The sequence below is a fragment of the Mixophyes fleayi genome, chromosome 9 (assembly GCF_038048845.1).
Source record: "Mixophyes fleayi isolate aMixFle1 chromosome 9, aMixFle1.hap1, whole genome shotgun sequence".
In the NCBI taxonomy this organism is placed as follows: domain Eukaryota; kingdom Metazoa; phylum Chordata; class Amphibia; order Anura; family Limnodynastidae; genus Mixophyes; species Mixophyes fleayi.
Genome location: NC_134410.1, coordinates 259,922 through 284,525, shown reverse-complemented (window position 1 = coordinate 284,525; position 24,604 = coordinate 259,922). Strand labels below are relative to the sequence as shown.

General features: G+C 46.2%; 1 protein-coding gene across 3 annotated transcripts in view; it reads right to left on the bottom strand.

Moving 5' to 3' along the window:
- Nucleotides 1-3,541: 3,541 nt before the first annotated feature.
- EXOC3L2 (exocyst complex component 3 like 2) overlaps nt 3,542-24,604 on the bottom strand; it is a 76,875-nt gene continuing 55,812 nt past the window's right edge. For all 3 annotated transcript variants that reach the window (XM_075186147.1, XM_075186149.1, XM_075186146.1), the window contains 12 exons: nt 18,492-18,976; nt 17,188-17,621; nt 16,639-16,793; nt 16,423-16,537; nt 16,235-16,345; nt 15,560-15,660; nt 15,186-15,296; nt 12,009-12,144; nt 11,793-11,915; nt 11,419-11,574; nt 11,182-11,303; nt 3,542-4,272 (listed from right to left, as the gene is read on the bottom strand). In XM_075186147.1, the coding sequence (XP_075042248.1) occupies nt 3,981-4,272; nt 11,182-11,303; nt 11,419-11,574; nt 11,793-11,915; nt 12,009-12,144; nt 15,186-15,296; nt 15,560-15,660; nt 16,235-16,345; nt 16,423-16,537; nt 16,639-16,793; nt 17,188-17,621; nt 18,492-18,966 (2,331 nt within the window). In that variant the 5' untranslated portion in view covers nt 18,967-18,976 and the 3' untranslated portion in view covers nt 3,542-3,980. The remainder of the gene's footprint in view (nt 4,273-11,181; nt 11,304-11,418; nt 11,575-11,792; nt 11,916-12,008; nt 12,145-15,185; nt 15,297-15,559; nt 15,661-16,234; nt 16,346-16,422; nt 16,538-16,638; nt 16,794-17,187; nt 17,622-18,491; nt 18,977-24,604) is intronic.

The following is a 24,604-nucleotide window of genomic DNA, read 5'->3' as shown; positions in this document are numbered from 1 at the left end:
TATTGTATTATATTGGTATATTAGATGATGGAGGGGTTAAATAAGTACATTCTGGCTTGTCACCTTTCCACATCACTCATCATCTAAACAGGATGTCCCAGTGACCTCTGACTGTGTCCCCTCCTGTATCCTGTTTATTTTGCTGTATCCCTTCTTTTACACCTCCCCGCCACCTCAGGGATACAGGGAATCATTCCAGGATCCTCATAAAGGAGGGAGGGGGAGAGTCTGCAATAATCTCCAAGATTTCATCTTCATTTGTGTAACTTGGAGGGAAATTCTACAATTTTTGTTGACTTAAAAAGTAAAATAAACAAAGCACCATTTTTACTCTTTAAAAAAACAAAAGGTAAATTGCACTTACTTTAATTTTTAACATTGTTTGTCAAAAAACAAGCATGTATCATTTGAAAATAAATAAACATAATTCCTTTTATGTTAAAAAAAAATGTTCCATTAACTTTCTGTCATTTTTGAGAACTTCTCTCACAGCCCCGAAATGCAGCACAGAAACCTTGGTTTTCCGATCACATTAATTGGCAGAACTAAGCTCTGCTCTCCACAAACGTGAAGTGTGCCCAGGTGAAGGGACGTGGAGTACTGTGCCAACGTCAAAGTCCAACCAAAAATATCACCAACTACCTTCCCTAGTGAAGATATTCACCCATGCTTCTATAATACTGCACCGTTTATAATCATTCATGTGTTTATACCAATCATGTGAGTGATGGGAGAATAGGGCTGACGTCATTGCAGCACTTCGTGCATTTGTGTACAGTCACATTGTGTACAGTGCCCCCATAAACACATCAAAGAGCATCTCTCTCTCTCTCTCTCTCTCTCTCTCTCGTGTGGCAGATGGGGTGTCTGGCAGCAGGAGGGGGGGGGGGAGTGTGGCAGATGGGGTGTCTGGTGGCGGGGGGGGGGGAATGGGGCAGATGGGGTGACTCACAGCAGGGAGGGGGAGTGGGGCAGATGGGGTGTCTGGAGGGAGGGGGAGTGGGGCAGATGGGGTGTCTGGCAGCAGGGAGTGGGGCAGATGGGGTGTTTGGCAGCAGGAGGGGGAGTGGGGCAGATGGGGTGTCTGGAGGCAGGGAGGGGGAGTGGGGCAGATGGGGTGTTTGGCAGCAGGGAGGGTGAGTGGGGCAGATGGGATGACTGGTGGCGGGGGGGGGGGGAGTGGGGCAGATGGGGTGTCTGGCAGTAGGGAGGGGAAGTGGGGCAGATGGGGTGTCTAGTGGCGGGGGGGGGAGTGGGGCAGATGGGATGACTGGTGGCAGGGAGGGGTGGGGGTGTCTGGCGGCAGGGAGGGGGAGTGGGCAGATGGGATGTCTGGCGGCAGGGAGGGGGAGTGGGCAGATGGGGTGTATGGCAGTAGGGAGTGGGAGTGGGGCAGATGGGGTGTCTGGCAGCAGGGAGGGGAAGTGGGACAGATGGGATGACTGGTGGCAGGGAGGGGTGGGGGTGTCTGGCGGCAGGGAGGGGGAGTGGGCAGATGGGGTGTCTGGCGGCAGGGAGGGGGAGTGGGCAGATGGGGTGTATGGCAGTAGGGAGTGGGAGTGGGGCAGATGGGGTGTCTGGCAGCAGGGAGGGTGAGTGGGGCAGATGGGATGACTGGTGGCAGGGAGGGGGAGTGGGGCAGATGGGGTGTCTGGCATTAGGGAGGGGAAGTGGGGCAGATGGGGTGTCTGGTGGCGGGGGGGGGGGAGTGGGGCAGATGGGATTACTAGTGGCAGGGAGGGGTGGGGGTGTCTGGTGGCAGGGAGGGGGAGTGGGCAGATGGGGTGTCTGGCGGCAGGGAGGGGGAATGGGGCAGATGGGGTGTCTGGTGGTAGGGAGGGGGAGTGTGGCAGATGGGGTGTCTGGTGGCAAGGAGGGGGAATGGGGCAGGTAGGGTGTCTGGAGGCAGGGAGGGGGAGTGGGGCAGATGGGGCGACTCACGGCAGGGAGGGGGAGTGTGGCAGATAGGGTGTCTGGCAGAAGGGAGGGGGAGTGGGGCAGATGGGATGACTGGTGGCTGGGAAGGGGAGTGGGGCAGATGGGGTGTCTGGAGGCAGGGAGGGGGAGTGGGGCAGATGGGGTGTCTGGAGGGTGGGAGGGGGAGTGGGGCAGATGGGGTGTCTGGAGGCAGGGTGGGGGAGTGGGGCAGATGGGGTGTCTGGCAGCAGGGAGGGGAAGTGGGGCAGATGGGGTGTCTGACAGCAGGGAGGGTGAGTGGGGCAGATAGGATGTCTGGCAGCAAGGAGGGCGAGTGGAGCAGATGGGATGACTGGTGGTGGGGGGGGAGTGTGGCAGATGGGGTGTCTGGTGGCGGGGGGGAGTGGGGCAGATGGGATGACTGGTGGCGGGGGGGGAGTGGGGCAGATGGGGTGTCTGGCAGCAGGGAGGGGGAGTGTGGCAGATGGGATGACTGGTGGCGGGGGGGGGGAGTGGGGCAGATGGGGTGTCTGGCAGCAGGGAGGGGGAGTGGGGCAGATGGGGTGTCTGGCGGCAGGGAGGGGGAGTGTGGCAGATAGGGTGTCTGGCAGCAGGGAGGGTGATTGGGGCAGATGGGATGACTGGTGGCAGGGAGGGGGAGTGGGGCAGATTGGGTGTCTGGCAGTTGGGCTGGGAGACTCTGGAATGGGCAGGAAGACTGTACAGTGGGGCCGGGAAACTGTATAATGGGTCCTGGAAACTGTGTACCTGGGCCGGGCGACTGTACAGGGGGGCTGGGAGACTGATGAATGGGGCTGGGAGACTGTAGTGTGGCTTGGAGAGTGTGCAGTGTGGCTGGGAGACTGAGCAGTGAGGATGGGAGACTGTGCAGTGGGGCTGGGAGACTCAGCAGTGAGGATGGGAGACTGTGCAGTGGGGCTGGGAGACTCAGTAGTGAGGATGGGAGACTGTGCAGTAGGCTGGGAGAGTATGCATTGGGGCTGAGAGTCTGTATAGTGGGGCTGGGAGACTCAGCAGTGGGGGGTGGGAGTCTGTATAATGAGACAATATTCATATAATTTTATTTTTTCTCTAGATTATGTTCCAGCTTTTATATTTGTAAAATGCATTTTCAGAGGATCTCATGATGAAAGAAACTGGATCAGCTGTAAAACTGGATTTGTTTGACCAGAACATGATGACAGCATTTACATTGCTGAATAACAGACAGGTGGAGACGTGTTACTGAAATCTTGTTTGATAAAGTTCAGCAAATATTCTGCCATTTTCATGATAATGTGGCCACTAGGGGCTGCGTCATTGAACTCTGCCGATATTTCATTGTACCTTGGTTAATAAATTGATTGCACAGAGGATGAGGTCCGTGCGGGTGACAACGTGCCCCAATGTTTTACTGAACATGTATTGGAAGTTAAACCTCATTAGTATATTAGGTGTATTCTCCTCTCTCCGTCCTATCCCGAGATCCCTGTATGACTTCCTCTGCGTCACTCTGTTCCTGCTCTGAGAACTAATAATCATTGTCGCTATTACAGTCTCTCTCTTCCTCAGGACATAATAAAATTGTGTATTGTCGGCAATGACAGACAAAAGAATCTTAGTGTATAGTTAAATTATTATTTATTATTATTTTCAATATATATTCTTCATATACATGGACAGAAGACATGACACCAGGCAGCAGTCTGTGATCCAGACGTATTCTCACTGTGCAGAGGACACAGAAGCCGCACATGGAACATCCCAGCATCAGGGGTCAGTCGGACACCACCGCAGCTCAGTGACTTAATCATTATTACATTATTAAATGATAGTCATGTGGGCAGAGGATGAGGCAGTCGGAATCCCCTCTCATCCCCTATATTTAAATCCTCATAAACATTTGCATGAGGGTGATATACACAAACGGTCTCCTTATTAGATCTACCAGCAAAACAGAAACAACTAGTTCAGACATTTGCAGCTAGAACATGGGTTTGTTCCCTACACGTTGTTCCCCCCTCCATGGGGATTGCTATTGACACATAACGGTGTAGATTCCCTTAGAGTTGTGTGTCCTCCTCCCCAGGTCTCAACCCACATTCATTTTGGCTTCTTCCTCTCCGACTCAGACGACTTAAGGTTCTGCGACCAAACTGAGAGGCTCGTGAGAAGCTGACGTTGATGCAGCGTGTGTCACGGGTGATGGAGATGTCAGAGAAGAAACCTGGAGTACCCCGGCATAGAGGAAGACCATCTGCACCCTCCAGGTCATGGAGAACACCCAAAATCTGCTGCCTGGCACTTGGGTCCCACAATCCTCGGACATCCAATAGAGAAGACAGATGGCGTTTCCTGAGATAATAGCACAAACAGGTCATGTTATATAAGGGTGATACCAGAGTCTGGAATTAGGATAAGAGAAATGTTACTTCTATGGATGAAATATTCTTCTGAAGAACCGTGTCTGTTCCAGTCAGTATAGAAGAGAGATATAATATATATAATGTCCCTACACTCATTAATAATGTCCTGGCTGCTGCCCATATGGACTATAAGTGTTATTAAGTAGTGGTTTAAAAACAACGGGCCTGATTCATTAAGGATCTTAACTTGAGAAACTTCTTATTTCAGTCTCCTGGACAAAACCATGTTACAATGCAAGGGGTGCAAATTAGTTTTCTGTTTTGCACATAAGTTAAATACTGGCAGTTTTTCCATGTAGCACACAAATATCAACTTTAAATTTCAGTCTACAAATAAGCTATCAAGTATTTGTGGGCTACATGAACAAACAGTCAGTATTTAACTTATGTGCAAAACAGAAAACTAATTTGCACCCGTTGCATTGTAATATGATTTTGTCCAGCAGACTGAAATAAGAAGTTTCTCACGTTAAGATCCTTAATGAATCAGGCCCAACTTTCTTATCACATTTAACCACCTAAGTAGTGAGGTGAGTGCACAGGAAATACATAGCGCAGGTGTGAGTGTAGGGAAATAATATAGGTGTGAGTGTAGGGACATAGCATAGATGTGAGTGTAGTGACATAGCGTAGAAGTGAGTGTAGGGACATAGGGTAGATATCAGTATAGTGAGTGTAGGGACATAGCGTAGAAGTGAGTGTAGGGTCATAGCGTAGAAGTGAGTGTAGGGACATAGCGTAGATGTGAGTGTAGGGACATAGCGTAGATGTGAGTGTAGGGACATAGCGTAGATGTGAGTGTAGGGACATAGCGTAGATGTGAGTGTAGGGACATAGCGTAGATGTGAGTGTAGAGACATAACGTAGATGTGAGTGTAGGGACATAGCGTAGATGTGAGTGTAGGGACATAGCATAGATGTCAGTGTAGGGACATAGCGATGATGTGAATGTAGGGACATAGCGTAGATGTGGGTGTAGGGACATAGCGTAGATGTGAGTGTAGGGACATAGCGTAGATGTGAGTGTAGGGACATAGCGTAGATGTGAGTGTAGGGACATAGCGTAGATGTGAGTGTAAGGACATAGCGTAGATGTGAGTGTTAGGACATAGCGTAGATGTGAGTGTAGGGACATAGCGTAGATGTGAGTGTAGGGACATAGCGTAGATGTGAGTGTAGAGACATAGCGTAGATGTGAGTGTAGGGACATAGCGTAGATGTGAGTGTAGGGACATAGCGTAGATGTGAGTGTAGGGACATAGCGTAGAAGTGAGTGTAGGGACATAGCGTAGATGTGAGTGTAGGGACATAGCGTAGAAGTGAGTGTAGGGACATAGCGTAGATGTGAGTGTAGGGACATAGCGTAGAAGTGAGTGTAGGGACATAGCGTAGAAGTGAGTGTAGGGACAGAGCGTAGATGTGAGTGTAGGGACATAGCGTAGATGTGAGTGTAGGGACATAGCGTAGATGTGAGTGTAGGGACATAGCGTAGATGTGAGTGTAGTGACATAGCGTAGAAGTGAGTGTAGGGACATAGCGTAGATATGAGTATAGTGAGTGTAGGGACATAGCGTAGAAGTGAGTGTAGGGTCATAGCGTAGAAGTGAGTGTAGGGACATAGCGTAGAAGTGAGTGTAGGGACATAGCGTAGATGTGAGTGTAGGGACATAGCATAGAAGTGAGTGTAGGGACATAGCGTAGAAGTGAGTGTAGGGACATAGCATAGAAGTGAGTGTAGGGACATAGCGTAGAAGTGAGTGTAGGGACATAGCATAGAAGTGAGTGTAGGGACATAGCGTAGAAGTGAGTGTAGGGACATAGCGTAGAAGTGTAGGGACATAGCGTTAGAGAGAGTTTAGGGACATAGTGTAGAAGTGAGTGTAGGGACATAGCGTAGAAGTGAGTGTAGGGACATAGCGTAGAAGTGAGTGTAGGGACATAGCGTAGATGTGAGTGTAGGGACATAGCGTAGATGTGAGTGTAGGGACATAGCGTAGATGTGAGTGTAGGGACATAGCGTAGAAGTGAGTGTAGGGACATAGCGTAGAAGTGAGTGTAGGGACATAGCGTAGAAGTGAGTGTAGGGACATAGCGTAGAAGTGAGTGTAGGGACATAGCGTAGATGTGAGTGTAGGGACATAGCGTAGATGTGAGTGTAGGGACATAGCGTAGAAGTGAGTGTAGGGACATAGCGTAGAAGTGAGTGTAGGGACATAGCGTAGAAGTGAGTGTAGGGACATAGCGTAGAAGTGAGTGTAGGGACATAGCGTAGAAGTGAGTGTAGGGACATAGCGTAGATGTGAGTGTAGGGACATAGCGTAGAAGTGAGTGTAGGGACATAGCGTAGAAGTGAGTGTAGGGACATAGCGTAGAAGTGAGTGTAGGGACATAGCGTAGATGTGAGTGTAGGGACATAGCGTAGAAGTGAGTGTAGAGACATAGCGTGGAAGTGAGTGTAGGGACATAGCGTAGAAGTGAGTGTAGGGACATAGCGTAGAAGTGAGTGTAGGGACATAGCGTAGAAGTGAGTGTAGGGACATAGCGTAGAAGTGAGTGTAGGGACATAGCGTAGAAGTGAGTGTAGGGACATAGCGTAGAAGTGAGTGTAGGGACATAGCGTAGAAGTGAGTGTAGGGACATAGCGTAGATGTGTGTAGGGACATAGCGTAGATGTGAGTGTAGGGACATAGCGTAGATGTGAGTGTAGGGACATAGCGTAGATGTGAGTGTAGGGACATAGCGTAGATGTGAGTGTAGGGACATAGCGTAGAAGTGAGTGTAGGGACATAGCGTAGAAGTGAGTGTAGGGACATAGCGTAGAAGTGAGTGTAGGGACATAGCGTAGATGTGAGTGTAGGGACATAGCGTAGATGTGAGTGTAGGGACATAGCGTAGAAGTGAGTGTAGGGACATAGCGTAGAAGTGAGTGTAGGGACATAGCGTAGATGTGAGTGTAGGGACATAGCGTAGAAGTGAGTGTAGGGACATAGCGTGGAAGTGAGTGTAGGGACATAGCGTAGAAGTGAGTGTAGGGACATAGCGTAGAAGTGAGTGTAGGGACATAGCGTAGAAGTGAGTGTAGGGACATAGCGTAGAAGTGAGTGTAGGGACATAGCGTAGATGTGAGTGTAGGGACATAGCATAGAAGTGAGTGTAGGGACATAGCGTAGAAGTGAGTGTAGGGACATAGCGTAGATGTGAGTGTAGGGACATAGCATAGAAGTGAGTGTAGGGACATAGCGTAGAAGTGAGTGTAGGGACATAGCATAGAAGTGAGTGTAGGGACATAGCGTAGAAGTGAGTGTAGGGACATAGCATAGAAGTGAGTGTAGGGACATAGCGTAGAAGTGAGTGTAGGGACATAGCGTAGAAGTGTAGGGACATAGCGTTAGAGAGAGTTTAGGGACATAGTGTAGAAGTGAGTGTAGGGACATAGCGTAGAAGTGAGTGTAGGGACATAGCGTAGAAGTGAGTGTAGGGACATAGCGTAGATGTGAGTGTAGGGACATAGCGTAGATGTGAGTGTAGGGACATAGCGTAGATGTGAGTGTAGGGACATAGCGTAGAAGTGAGTGTAGGGACATAGCGTAGAAGTGAGTGTAGGGACATAGCGTAGAAGTGAGTGTAGGGACATAGCGTAGAAGTGAGTGTAGGGACATAGCGTAGATGTGAGTGTAGGGACATAGCGTAGATGTGAGTGTAGGGACATAGCGTAGAAGTGAGTGTAGGGACATAGCGTAGAAGTGAGTGTAGGGACATAGCGTAGAAGTGAGTGTAGGGACATAGCGTAGAAGTGAGTGTAGGGACATAGCGTAGAAGTGAGTGTAGGGACATAGCGTAGAAGTGAGTGTAGGGACATAGCGTAGAAGTGAGTGTAGGGACATAGCGTAGATGTGAGTGTAGGGACATAGCGTAGAAGTGAGTGTAGGGACATAGCGTAGAAGTGAGTGTAGGGACATAGCGTAGAAGTGAGTGTAGGGACATAGCGTAGATGTGAGTGTAGGGACATAGCGTAGATGTGTGTAGGGACATAGCGTAGATGTGAGTGTAGGGACATAGCGTAGATGTGAGTGTAGGGACATAGCGTAGATGTGAGTGTAGGGACATAGCGTAGATGTGAGTGTAGGGACATAGCGTAGAAGTGAGTGTAGGGACATAGCGTAGAAGTGAGTGTAGGGACATAGCGTAGAAGTGAGTGTAGGGACATAGCGTAGAAGTGAGTGTAGGGACATAGCGTAGATGTGAGTGTAGGGACATAGCGTAGAAGTGAGTGTAGGGACATAGCGTAGAAGTGAGTGTAGGGACATAGCGTAGAAGTGAGTGTAGGGACATAGCGTAGATGTGAGTGTAGGGACATAGCGTAGATGTGTGTAGGGACATAGCGTAGATGTGAGTGTAGGGACATAGCGTAGATGTGAGTGTAGGGACATAGCGTAGATGTGAGTGTAGGGACATAGCGTAGATGTGAGTGTAGGGACATAGCGTAGAAGTGAGTGTAGGGACATAGCGTAGAAGTGAGTGTAGGGACATAGCGTAGAAGTGAGTGTAGGGACATAGCGTAGAAGTGAGTGTAGGGACATAGCGTAGATGTGAGTGTAGGGACATAGCGTAGATGTGAGTGTAGGGACATAGCGTAGAAGTGAGTGTAGGGACATAGCGTAGAAGTGAGTGTAGGGACATAGCGTAGAAGTGAGTGTAGGGACATAGCGTAGAAGTGAGTGTAGGGACATAGCGTAGATGTGAGTGTAGGGACATAGCGTAGATGTGAGTGTAGGGACATAGCGTAGAAGTGAGTGTAGGGACATAGTGTAGAAGTGAGTGTAGGGACATAGCGTAGATGTGAGTGTAGGGACATAGCGTAGAAGTGAGTGTAGGGACATAGCGTAGAAGTGAGTGTAGGGACATAGCGTAGATGTGAGTGTAGGGACATAGCGTGGAAGTGAGTGTAGGGACATAGCGTGGAAGTGAGTGTAGGGACATAGCGTAGAAGTGAGTGTAGGGACATAGCGTAGAAGTGAGTGTAGGGACATAGCGTAGAAGTGAGTGTAGGGACATAGCGTAGAAGTGAGTGTAGGGACATAGCGTAGATGTGAGTGTAGGGACATAGCGTAGATGTGAGTGTAGGGACATAGCGTGGAAGTGAGTGTAGGGACATAGCGTGGAAGTGAGTGTAGGGACATAGCGTAGAAGTGAGTGTAGGGACATAGCGTAGAAGTGAGTGTAGGGACATAGCGTAGAAGTGAGTGTAGGGACATAGCGTAGAAGTGAGTGTAGGGACATAGCGTAGAAGTGAGTGTAGGGACATAGCGTAGAAGTGAGTGTAGGGACATAGCGTAGAAGTGAGTGTAGGGACATAGCGTAGAAGTGAGTGTAGGGACATAGCGTAGAAGTGAGTGTAGGGACATAGCGTAGAAGTGAGTGTAGGGACATAGCGTAGAAGTGAGTGTAGGGACATAGCGTAGAAGTGAGTGTAGGGACATAGCGTAGAAGTGAGTGTAGGGACATAGCGTAGAAGTGAGTGTAGGGACATAGCGTAGAAGTGAGTGTAGGGACATAGCGTAGAAGTGAGTGTAGGGACATAGCGTAGAAGTGAGTGTAGGGACATAGCGTAGAAGTGAGTGTAGGGACATAGCGTAGAAGTGAGTGTAGGGACATAGCGTAGAAGTGAGTGTAGGGACATAGCGTAGAAGTGAGTGTAGGGACATAGCGTAGAAGTGAGTGTAGGGACATAGCGTAGAAGTGAGTGTAGGGACATAGCGTAGAAGTGAGTGTAGGGACATCCAATACCTCATGTTTCTGTTGTGCTGGATATATGAGATGTACTCAGACTTATACTGGTAAAGACACCAAGAACTGTTATTTTTGCATTTCAGTCAATAAGCAGCGATTTGCTGACTCTCTAGATACTTATTGTAGCGTAGTCTGAGGATTAGTCTGTGTGTGCAGCGATCTCCATTGTTTGTAATATATCGCGCTGTCTCTGTTGGATGTGACCAGCGCTTGGCTAAATACACATGGAAACCAGGGGGTGGGAAATAACAAGGAAAACATCTGCAGCCCTTTAAATACGGGTTTAGGACAGGCCGGAGAGGGTGTTAGCCTTGGACGTGAAGGTTCATTTACAGACCACAAATAATATGAGCCCATAGTCCTGTCCTGCAAACTGCCCTGAAAATGATAAGTCCGACCTGTGACCACTTTAGGACATGAGCTTCATTCAGGTCAACATTTTCCTTTTTCCCTTAAAATACGGCTCCCTCTGGCATAATTTATGTATTAAATTCAAAATAAGAGTGAGGGGACCTTGGTCTTTACTTTATGTGTCTGACAGCTTTATTATAGTTGTTGAAGTGAACATTCTGCAGATGGAGGATACACTAAAGACTGAGAATGTGGGAAATCCAGCGAATAATCATCATCATCATCCCGGGAGTCAGGTTGGTGCCTCCACCTGCCCCGTTTCCTCTTCCTACAAACAAAATCTCTTTATTTGTGCATGTTGTTACAAATGTAGGTGCAATCATACAAGGAACCCCCGTTCCCTGGATTTCCAGCCCCTTCCATCAGACGGTGCACCCCTGCAGATCACAGCGTTTGGTCTGCTCCATGTACTTACCTGTAACAACAGATAGATTCGCACAAAACACAGGATTTGCATCTCAGTGAATGAGATTTACTAAGCTTTAAGCATAAAAGATGATTTATTGTTCATGCCTTATTGGGCTTATATAAGGAGGACACCTAGGAATTTCCAAAGCCAGGACCTAGATGTCGTTTCCACAAATCTGGGTCTATATAGCCCTGGAAGGCAGGATACAGTGTGAGCCGATATACTGACCTGAAATCAGGGAAATCTGAGATCAGCATTCCGACCTCCATCTGGATGGAGGCTGTGTCCTCTAAGACGAGAATCTCGGTCAGACGCGGCATCACCTGGTCTAAGGTGATTTGGGGGGATTCCTATAGAGAGGGTGAGACGGATGTGTCACATGCTTAGATATAACTTGGGAAGATGTATTGGGGGGTGGTGTGAGGACTTATGGACAATGGGTGAATGGATAATTAGTCCACTTACCAACTTGCTGAACATGTGCCCGAGCTGCCTGGACTCCTCTCTCAACTTGCCGGCTACTTTCCTCCGTGTCTTTGAAGCAGTGCAGGACAGTTTGCCTTGTATGAGAGGGCGAACCAGCTCCAACATGACCTTACGATGGAGCTCGGATATGGTCATCTGGTGGGAGGTGGAGGATTGAGCATTATATTCATAAGTAGCTCCCAAAGTTCTATGAAAGCCGTAGTGTTCCATATGTCTAAACTTCTTCCATGTATGGAAACTTTTACATATATACATTAGTGAAATGTCCGCTTTCATGATGTTTATAACAATAATATTGGATTTCAGTACTATATACCCCTCGCTCAATGTTGGGCACATGAAAAAGTACCTACCTGGTAGGGTCCCTGGCTCAGTTTGCGTAGGGCAGCTGCGCTATCTGCGAGGATAGACACCATCCCATCACAGGCTTCTGAATTGTTCAGCCACCGTCGGCCCAGGAGTTTTCGGGAAAATGGCTGCGGAGTTGGAGAACATTAATGACTATGAAGAAAGGTAAATTGGATAAGATGTTATGAGAATAATTGTGTAAGGAGCGGTGCAGACTTTACCTTCATATCATGCAGTACCAGGTCACACATCCCCCGAGTGCCGAGTCCAGTGATCCGATCTAGAGATCCCTCCGCTTCACGCAGAAGCTCCGCCCCTTGCGCTTCAGCTAGCTGCGCCATCCTGCTGGCAAAATCCCTGTTATAGAGATGGAGAAAAATAATTCACTAGGTACTTGCAGAATGAAACAATCAGTTGTGTGTGTCTCATGTGCTAAGCGCTGAGGTTATAATAACTGTGGTATTACATAGTAATACTCCCTGGCAGGTTCACATTTGCTTCTCCCAACAGATATTTTTGCTATCCCAGAAAGTATAACTTTATGCTTCACATAATTAGTAGTTTTCAGTTATTACAACCTTTTAAATGAAATAACTGTCAATTGTGTTTTCAACTAACCTTGTAAATTGGAAAAAATATTGCACATTTTTATTTGAGATAGTTTAGTACTTGTTGTTTTACTACATATTATTTATGACAACAGTGCTGCATATGTTGGGGCTGCAGGACCTGTGTAAAACATACCATGAGCTCCACACATGTATACGGCACTTACCGCCACGGTTATGGAGCGCTGACATTTGGAAAAGTCTGTTTTGCATTTGGTGTCATGAGTCAAACATATAAAACCACAAATATTAAACTGTTCCAAATTAAATTGTTAAATTCAATATCTTGCTTCAATTACCAAGCTAGCTGTAATCAGTGACAGTATTTTAATATCTAAATAAATTATGACAGCCATATAGGGGTATAACTTATTATACCTCTGTTTATTTTTTCTTTACAAAGTATTTTATTTATTTATGGAGGTTACAGGGTGTTATTTTGTGCCCTGCAATGGCAAGATCATTTTATATGAGAGATTTAGAATTTTTCCTCCCCCTTCTATAGACTGTTTTATCACTGATAGAAACATTGTATCACTGATAGAAACATTGTATTACTGCTACGACTGTTGTATCACTGATATAAACATTGTATCACTGATAGAAACATTGTATTACTGCTACGACTGTTGTATCACTGACAGAAGCATTGTATTATTGCTAGAACTGTTGTATTAGTGACAGAAACATTGTATCACTGACAGAACTGTTGTATCACTGACATAAACATTGTATTATTGCTAGAACTGTTTTATTAGTGTCAGAAACATTGTATCACTGACAGAAACATTGTATCACTGACAGAAACTTCCAGCATGATTAGCTGGGAACATTGTGTGTCAGATACAGTATCCTCCATCTACTTAGACTAGAAGAGGGCTATACTGTGCCTAGATTCCTGGGTAGTCTCACTTGGTCCTGGTCCAGAGTTCAGCAAAGAGAGGTTGGGGGCCAGTGGTGTTGGATGAATATCAGAGCAGGATGGTAAAAGCAATAATTAATTATACAATTAAATAATTGTCATAGAATAGGTTCCCGGTCACAGGAACGTCCTCAGACTGCACCCGCTCTGTGGGATTCCCTCCCTCGTACAACAAGACGTATCCCAGCTACAAACTATCCAGCGTTCTCGGACACCTCATCTATCCACCAAACTGATCAAAATCCCAAAATAACCTCTTACCCCCCTCTACACAGTTCACACAAGTTTTACATGTATGAGCATCATGGGTGAGTGTCTGGATCTCAGAGCCCTCTAAGCGCTCTTCACCCATTATATGGAGCAATATGTAATATATATCACTTACCATCACATATTGTCTTATAGATTGTAAGCTTGTGAGCAGCGTCCTCTTACCGCCTGTCTATCTGTTACTACCCAGTCTTGTTCTGATTTCTGTGCTTGTTCCTACATGGAAAGCGCTACAGTGTATGCTGGCGCTATATAAATAAATGATAATAATGATATTTGAATTAAAATAGGTTGGGTCTTTTATATTTCATTATCTTTTTACCAATATATTGATTTATTTAATTATTCATTCATTCTTCACAATTATATAATTTTTCTCATTCACATAATTCCATCACAAAGCTCCCTGAATCCATTTATCCAAGTAACATAATTTGCATCTATTTTTTCTTTTCCATTATGTACATTAGATACAAATCAGACGTAACTTATTTCATGATTTAATTTCTATTTTTCTCTTTGACCTCATTCATTTCCATAATGTCATTTATTCCAATATACTTCCTATTCATCACCCGCCTCCCTTTGTTACCCTCTTACCAATAGTTTATCCACCTAATCCACTTTCATTCATTACCTTTGCACTGTATACATCGTACTTCTCCCCATCTCCCAGTTACTATAACAACACCTACATTCATTTATATGTATATAGATCTTTTATTATTATTTCTAACATACTTTTATATCAACATTGTTCATCATTTAGCTATTTACGATTCTATGACAATTATTTGATTATATTATTATTATTTCAACATTATTTAACATCCTGCCCTCAGTTATCCCCACCGGCCCCCAGACATTTTGTCACAAACCTCCAGAACAATCTCAAAGGATAAATGAGAGTGCCAGGTGTTATCAGAGGATTTATTTACACTAAATAAGCGCATCTCACTTACATCAACGTTTGCAGATACTTTCAGGAACAAAGAGGTAATAGGACAGTTATCTTCATTACAGGAGTAGTCTTATCCTGGAACGCCGGAGGGCTTGAAATATTGTTGGTAAGAAAAGTGTTCTAATTTCTTCTCTAAGACAACTACTATGTCAGTGCATGGCACTGCCACCATAGACGCTGTAATGATATTATAAACCCTGAAAACAGCAATTGGCACAGAAAAGTGATCTGTCTTCATACTCAGGGCAAAGATCTGGGCCTCATCTTCACAGAGAGAACCTGGAAATACATCTGGCAGTTGGAATGATGTCTACCTGTGGGACCACCAAAAACAGGATCTACAAAACATCTCTATAAGTTATCTCACCCAGAATTGTTTCCATCCTGCTCCCCGCTATGGCATCACGTGTGCGGACCTATCCTATTGAGGTGGGTTCTGGCCTACGGAAGCAGCAATCCTTTCTTCCTTCATTGGAAGGTGAACCAGACCCATCCCATGGTAATTCTTCCCAGGTCATTGTTGGAGCATAAACTTCCTTTATCCCACATGTTCTCCCTTTTATCTGCATACAGTGATTGTACCCAACTTGGCGTGCAAGGGTATTAGGTCATCTTATAAAAGGTTTCAGCCACTCACCGGAATGGGGGACAACAGTTCACAATGCTGATGACCCGGCAGATAAAGGTCTCGGTGGTCTCTGACAGCCCATCCTGCTCCGAGTAAAATCTCTCCACGGTCTTATGGAAACTGGTACAAAACAGAATGAAGAGGGTTAAGCTGTACCATGACTACATGTACATCTTATACTAATAATCATCATCCTTGGTGCCTAACGGGAACACGTTACTCTAATGTTACCGTCACCTTATTGTTTCTGAATAGAAGATAAACAGAACACAGGACATCACAGACAGTTACAGCTCAATGACGCTGGTGTTTGATAACAGTAAAACAATAAACTTCTCTCATTTTATTACAAGAACCAACAATGTCGTCCGCTGGGAAAATACCGGTGCAAGAATTCAGAGAAGCAGCTTAGAAAGGTCCGAGCAATCGTTGCCCCGAATGCTTCATTTATCAACAGAGCTCGATCCACATGTGGTTTCATTATCTAAGAGGAAAACAAACGATTGTCAAGAGGCGCCTCAGGGATTCGTTATAATCCTAGAAACTATACTTTACAGTACTACAAACTGTACATTACAGTCCTACAATACTGGAAAGTGTTTGTGAAATGTTCAGAGTGGAGAAAAATATGTAAGAGAAGGTTTTGGGCTGAAACAATGTTTATAACTGGGAGAGATAATGCAGTATAAGAGTTCAACCTGTAACCATAGATTATAAAGAGATTATAAGTGAGTTAGGAGTCACAGTCCATGATACTGGGATTTCAGGTAGTCATGACAACATCAGAACTTGTACATTATTTATTGATATTATACAATAATCCTTTACTGCGAGCTTTTTACAAGAGAACCATTAATAACATTCACAAGTACGTCTCGGAGCTGACGATACCACCGATAATGCTTCTCACATCCTAATTCTATTCATACTGGATCAATCTGTTTAGATTTGTGGCCCTCGAGGGGGAATGACATATCTATAGTAGATGAATATGGATGAATCCCACCTTTTGGAAGGATTTGAGGACATCTCTGGAAGAATAAAGGGACTTGAGTTACCTGAATGACTCTTCCACTAAATGTTGATAGAAGATCGTCAGTTTTGAATTCCTGATTCCAACGTTCTTGTTCCAGTTTCAATTCTTCCTCTAATCTCTGGTTCACCCGTTGCTAAAATACAGAGAATATTGGGTGGTGGGTGGCAGATTACTGTGCTCATGAGGTGTTACCAGGGGGCTTCTAGTTACCTGTATCAGGCTGATATACTGCTGTTCCAGCATTCTCCGTATCTCACTGCTTAGTAATGGGCCCAGTTCAGAAGGGTTAATAAGAGGGGATATTTCCGGCCTGGAGAGGACATCCCTGTTGGAAAAGGTCATTGTTAGCATTACCCTTATCCTCACCCACCCAAATGCCTCCATTCTCCACCCAAAGTCCATGCTGGTACCTGCCCTACAACTGACCTGCAGTAGATGTTACTGTTCCAGTCTAGAATGAAGTAAATGTCATTAGTCTCCAGATTACGCTGGGCTGCGGTGCTCAGCCAATCAGAAATTCCGTGGTGGTATGCGGAATGGTAGATCCGGAAAACCTCAAAGTCCCTGGGATAAGAGCAGACCTGGGGAGAAGGAACCATCGCATGAGCCCATCATACCAACCAATCAGATTATAGCGATCACCTCCACTTATCCTTATTACAAGTAAATCTACCCCCAAAGCATCCTCCCTCTGTGTCTGTGTCAGGATAAACAATCTCTTCCCTTCTCCTCATTGTCATTGGGTGTTATTCTAGAACAGTGACATATATTAAGAAATAATAAAGTTCTATAACGCATGTGTGATTGATGTTGGAGTTCTTCTAAAGCCCACGTTGCTCTCAGCATAATATCATTAGCATGTTACACATTCAAACTTATATACGACTTAAAGCTAAACTGCTTTTTTAAAACAATTTTACTCCATGTTCGCCCTGACACATTTTTATAGAATAACCTCTGTTGTCTTCTTCTCACCAGACAGTTCTTCACGGTGGTCAGGTCTTCCATCACGACCCTCTTCACTCTGTTGGCCTGAGAAGGTAGAGAGCCCATTTTCCCGTCCAGGTTACTCTTTAGCCGCTGCTCCACACTCCTTCCTACCGCCTCGACCCAATGGGCCCTCATATTCTTTGTGCCCGGGGGTCCATCCCTGGCCTCTTCCTGCTGGATGACACCAATGACTTCATCGAGTTTTAGATGTTTTCCCTTGTTGATAAGTGACTCATCCACCACTGCCCACATCTCCTTCATCAGAGCTTCATACAGTAAAGTTACGTCCTTGGCCTGTCGCCCCGGACTCTTGAGAATCAGAGGACTCGAGTCTCCGTCACATTCAGCTTCCAGTTCTATAATATGCTGGTCAGCTGATCGCAGCTCCCGGCGCTGGATAAGGTGGAGAATTTCCAACACTGTGTTAAGGAAAAGGAGAAGTTATTTGGTCGCAGTCGAGTTCTGAGCTGCTGTCACACAAGCTACAGAACTGTCTAATGGAAAGTTCATGATTCTGGTACCCAAGCTGCATGTTCTCAAGTACAATAATCTGGGAGCTTTAGCTTCTGTTGCACCACCCTAAGCATGGCTTCAAATATTTTATCAATTGCTTGGGTGACTTTTACCAAACCACCTACTAGCGATACTGGCGTAAGTAGTACAGTAATAACCGCATAGACACATCCGGGGAAATGGAAATTGGAGCTTTCCCACCACGTTCACAGTTACAATATCTATCAGAGAAATGATGTAACATAATTTTATTGCTGTAATAAGCTCCCATTTTACAAAGTAGTTTTGGGATGAGGTGAGGAACCACCTGGTGCAGACTCCGTTCTTGCTGGTGCTATAAGTTATTACTTTCCACCGATCAGCTTGAAGAGTTCTACAGACAGTTTAACCTTTCAGCCCATCCATAATCCACGTTAAATATAATCTAAGCATAAAGTGCAATGTGCCCTAATGTCATCTGTCCCCATATGGAGACAAAGTGTCATCCATCTTAAAACCACAGCAACGGCCTTAATAAAAAATGAAATCAATTATTTTACAACAATACGCTTTTAGGAAAAGGAAGATTTATTTTCTCATTTAGTGTTTATCAAATATTTGCTGTTCTTAGCACACATGTAATCTACCATGTACCATCCACGTACAGCTGAACTGTAATATATTGTCCAAGGACAATGGAACAGCGCCCCCTGTCTGGAATTTATTGCGGACACCTGGTACAATGCTTACAATAACTCATTGGATGATACATGTGAAATGACTACAGACCCTCTTACCTGACAAAGGCTCCCGAACCTTCTCTGGTTCTCGGATCACTTCATTCCTTTCCGGTACCACTTCCACCATGGAATCTCTCCGTGAGCGGTTACCTGTACTTCCTCCTCCTCCTCCTCCTCCTCCTCCTCCACCAAGCCACAGGAAGGAGAGTCGCTTCACCCCTCCACCAGGACCTCCACCCTCCTCTTCACCTCCATCCTTTTTGCGCCCCAGAGACAAGAGATTCACGTCCTCTGATTTGCGCCTTCCCCGTCTTTTCTCAGGAGCTCCGAGAACCCCTAAAAAACTTTTTCCTCCTTTCCAGAAAGGTGAAAGTCCAGCAATTTTTTCCAATGTTCCTCTTCGTTTTGCATCGGATCCCAGTGGATCACTCTTTCCCTCCCCTTCATCCTCAAGGAAAGGGTTGCCCCCCTCAGGAGAAGGGCGGTCTAGGGGAGTGTCCTCATCAAATGGATTGGGGGCTGTGCCTGGCATGGTCTCAGTTCTGGAGATTGGGTGAGAAATAGACAGAACATATTTAGAAGAGAGAACTTATTATTGTCTCTCTCGCTTCCCTAGTACTAAACCTCAGTTATTTTCACTTTCAGTTAGTGATCTGATCTCCATGAAAGAGATGTCACCGGTACAAAGTATTATTCTTACAGTCTCTGCTTCACTACATACTGTAGACTGTAACACTCTGCTATTCCAGGACTACGCAGTCACTACACATTGCATATTCTGCATCACTCTGCTATTCCAGGACTACGCAGTCACTACTCATTGCATATTCTGCATCACTCTAGTATTTCAGGACTACGCATTAACTACACATTGCATATTCTGCATCACTCTGCTATTCCAGGACTACGCAGTCACTACTCATTGCATATTCTGCATCACTCTAGTATTTCAGGACTACGCATTAACTACACATTGTATATTCTGCATCACTCTGCTATTTCAGGACTACGCATTAACTACACATTGCATATTCTGCATCACTCTGCTATTTCAGGACTACGCAGTATCTACACATTGCATATTCAGCATCACTCTGCTATTCCAGGACTACGCAGTCACTACACATTGTATATTCTGCATCACTATGCAATTCCAGGACTACGCAGTCACTACACATTGCATATTCAGCATCACTCTGCTATTCCAGGACTACGCAGTCACTACACATTGTATATTCTGCATCACTCTGCTATTCCAGGACTACGCAGTCACTACACATTGTATATTCTGCATCACTCTAGTATTACAGGACTACGCATTAACTACACATTGCATATTCTGCATCACTCTGCTTTTCCAGGACTACGCAGTCACTACACATTGCATATTATTATTATTATTATTATTATTATTATTTATTTACAAGGCGCCACAAGGTTTCCGTAGCGCTGAACACAGTACAGACAATGGACAGTACAGGGAATAACAGTACAGAACAATAAACAGCTAGTACCAAAACTTCAGAGGCTCCAGGCAAAGCAGATGTAATGGAGTAGGAGCAGAAGAGAAGGTAGAGAGACAGGAGGGAGAAGGGCCCTGCTCATAAGAGCTTACATCCTAAAGGGAGGGGAAACAGACGGCCGGCACAAAGGGAGTCAGAGGGGGGAGCAAGCGTGCACCCCAACAGAGGAGGAACAAGGGGATGGGAGCGAGCATGGAGAGAGGGTTAGGTGGAAGGCTGTTAGGCTTTAAGGAAGAGATGGGTTTTGAGTGCCCGTTTGAAGGAGCACAAGTTAGGGGACAAACGGATGGAGCGTGGGAGGTCATTCCAGTGGAGGGGGGCAGCTCGGGAGAAGTCTTGAATTCTAGAGTGGGATGAGGTGATCAGAGTGGACGAGAGGCGACGGTCATTGGCCGAACGCAGGGACCGGGCAGGAGTGTGGATGGAGAGGAGGTTGGAAATATAGGGGGCAGTAGAGTGGGAGAGGGCCTTGTAGGTGAGGGTAAGAAGTTTGAAAAGGATACGGTAGGGGAAGGGGAGCCAGTGAAGGGCAAGGCAGAGAGGTGAGGCGGAGGAGGAGCGGCGGGAGAGGAAGATGAGCCTCGCAGCTGCATTGAGTATAGAACCTGCTACATAGACTGTGTGACTGCGCTCACTGTGTGACATCACCATCCAATCACACACTAACCTGCTACATAGACTGTGTGACTGCGCTGTGACATCACCATCTAATCACACACTAACCTGCTACATAGACTGCGTGACTGCTCTCACTGTGTGACATCACCATCCAATCACACACTAACCTGCTACATAGACTGCGTGACTGCTCTCACTGTGTGACATCACCATCCAATCACACACTAACCTGCTACATAGACTGTGTGACTGCGATCACTGTGTGACATCACCATCCAATCACACACTAACCTGCTACATAGACTGTGTGACTGCGCTGTGACATCACCATCCAATCACACACTAACCTGCTACATAGACTGTGTGACTGCGCTGTGACATCACCATCCAATCGCACACTAACCTGCTACATAGACTGTGTGACTGCGCTGTGACATCACCATCCAATCACACACTAACCTGCTACATAGACTGTGTGACATCACCATCCAATCACACACTAACCTGCTACATAGACTGTGTGACTGCGCTCACTGTGTGACATCATCATCCAATCACACACTAACCTGCTACATAGAGTGTGTGACTGCGCTGTGACATCACCATCCAATCACACACTAACCTGCTGCATAGACTGTATGACTGTGCTCACTGTGTGACATCACCATCCAATCACACACTAACCTGCTACATAGACTGTGTGACTGCGCTGTGACATCACCATCCAATCACACACTAACCTGCTACATAGATTGTGTGACTGCGCTGTGACATCACCATCCAATCACACACTAACCTGCTACATAGATTGTGTGACTGCGCTGTGACATCACCATCCAATCACACACTAACCTGCTACATAGATTGTGTGACTGCGCTGTGACATCACCATCCAATCACACACTAACCTGCTACATAGACTGTGTGACTGCGCTCACTGTCTGACATCACCATCCAATCACACACTAACCTGCTACATAGACTGTGTGACTGCGCTCATTGTCTGACCTCACCATCCAATCACACACTAACCTGCTACATAGACTGTGTGACTGCGCTCATTGTCTGACCTCACCATCCAATCACACACTAACCTGCTACATAGACTGTGTGACTGCGCTGTGACATCACCATCCAATCACACACTAACCTGCTACATAGACTGTGTGACTGCGCTGTGACATCACCATCCAATCACACACTAACCTGCTACATAGACTGTGTGACTGCGCTCACTGTCTGACATCACCATCCAATCACACACTAACTTGCTACATAGACTGTATGACTGCGCTGTGACATCACCATCCAATCACACATTAACCTGCTACATAGACTGTGTGACTGCGCTCATTGTCTGACCTCACCATCCAATCACACACTAACTTGCTACATAGACTGTATGACTGCGCTGTGACATCACCATCCAATCACACACTAACCTGCTACATAGACTGTGTGACTGCGCTCACTGTCTGACATCACCATCCAATCACACACTAACTTGCTACATAGACTGTATGACTGCGCTGTGACATCACCATCCAATCACACACTAACCTGCTACATAGACTGTGTGACTGCGCTCATTGTCTGACCTCACCATCCAATCACACACTAACCTGCTACATAGACTGTGTGACTGCGCTGTGACATCACCATCCAATCACACACTAACCTGCTACATAGACTGTGTGACTGCGCTGTGACATCACCATCCAATCACACACTAACCTGCTACATAGACTGTGTGACTGCGCTCACTGTCTGACATCACCATCCAATCACACACTAACCTGCTACATAGACTGTATGACTGCGCTGTGACATCACCATCCAATCACACACTAACCTGCTACATAGACTATGTGACTGCGCTCACTGACTGACATCACCATCCAATCACACACTAACCTGCTACATAGACTGTGTGACTGCGCTCATTGTCTGACCTCACCATCCAATCACACTAACCTGCTACATAGACTGTGTGACTGCGCTGTGACATCACCATCCAATCACACACTAACCTGCTACATAGACTGTGTGACTGCGCTGTGACATCACCATCCAATCACACACTAACCTGCTACATAGACTGTGTGACTGCGCTCACTGTCTGACATCACCATCCAATCACACACTAACCTGCTACATAGACTGTATGACTGCGCTGTGACATCACCATCCAATCACACACTAACCTGCTACATAGACTATGTGACTGCGCTCACTGTCTGACATCACCATCCAATCACACACTAACCTGCTACATAGACTGTGTGACTGCGCTGTGACATCACCATCCAATCGCACACTAACCTGCTACATAGACTGTGTGACTGCGCTCACTGTCTGACATCACCATCCAATCACACATTAACCTGCTACATAGACTGTGTGACTGCGCTGTGACATCACCATCTAATCACACACTAACCTGCTACATAGACTGTGTGACTGCGCTGTGACATCACCATCCAATCACACACTAACCTGCTACATAGACTGTGTGACTGCGCTGTGACATCACCATCCAATCACACACTAACCTGCTACATAGACTGTGTGACTGCGCTGTGACATCACCATCCAATCACACACTAACCTGCTACATAGACTGTGTGACTGCGCTCACTGTCTGACATCACCATCCAATCACACACTAACCTGCTACATAGACTGTGTGACTGCGCTCATTGTCTGACCTCACCATCCAATCACACACTAACCTGCTACATAGACTGTGTGACTGCGCTCATTGTCTGACATCACCATCCAATCACACACTAACCTGCTACATAGACTGTGTGACTGCGCTGTGACATCACCATCCAATCACACACTAACCTGCTACATAGACTGTGTGACTGCGCTGTGACATCACCATCCAATCACACACTAACCTGCTACATAGACTGTGTGACTGCGCTGTGACATCACCATCCAATCACACACTAACCTGCTACATAGACTGTGTGACTGCGCTCACTGTCTGACATCACCATCCAATCACACATTAACCTGCTACATAGACTGTATGAACTGCGCTCACTGTGTCACATCGCCATCCAATCACACATTAACCTGCTACATAGACCTGTGTGACTGCGCTGTGACATCACCATCTAATCACACACTAACCTGCTACATAGACTGTGTGACTGCGCTGTGACATCACCATCCAATCACACACTAACCTGCTACATAGACTGTGGGACTGCGCTGTGACATCACCATCCAATCACACACTAACCTGCTACATAGACTGTGTGACTGCGCTGTGACATCACCATCCAATCACACAACTAACCTGCTACATAGACTGTGTGACTGCGCTCACTGTCTGACATCACCATCCAATCACACACTAACCTGCTGACATAGACTGTGTGACTGCGCTCATTGTCTGACCTCACCATCCAATCACACACTAACCTGCTACATAGACTGTGTGACTGCGCTCATTGTCTGACATCACCACCAATCACACACTAACCTGCTACATAGACTGTGTGACTGCGCTGTGACATCACCATCCAATCACACACTAACCTGCTACATAGACTGTGTGACTGCGCTGTGACATCACCATCCAATCACACACTAACCTGCTACATAGACTGTGTGACTGCGCTGTGACATCACCATCCAATCACACACTAACCTGCTACATAGAACTGTGTGACTGCGCTCATTGTCTGACCTCACCATCCGATCACACACTAACCTGCTACATAGACTGTGTGACTGCGCTGTGACATCACCATCCAATCACACACTAACCTGCTACATAGACTGTGTGACTGCGCTGTGACATCACCATCCAATCACACACTAACCTGCTACATAGACTGTGTTGACTGCGCTCATTGTCTGACATCACCATCCAATCACACACTAACCTGCTACATAGACTGTGTGACTGCGCTGTGACATCACCATCCAATCGCACACTAACCTGCTACATAGACTGTGTGACTGCGCTGTGACATCACCATCCAATCACACACTAACCTGCTACATAGA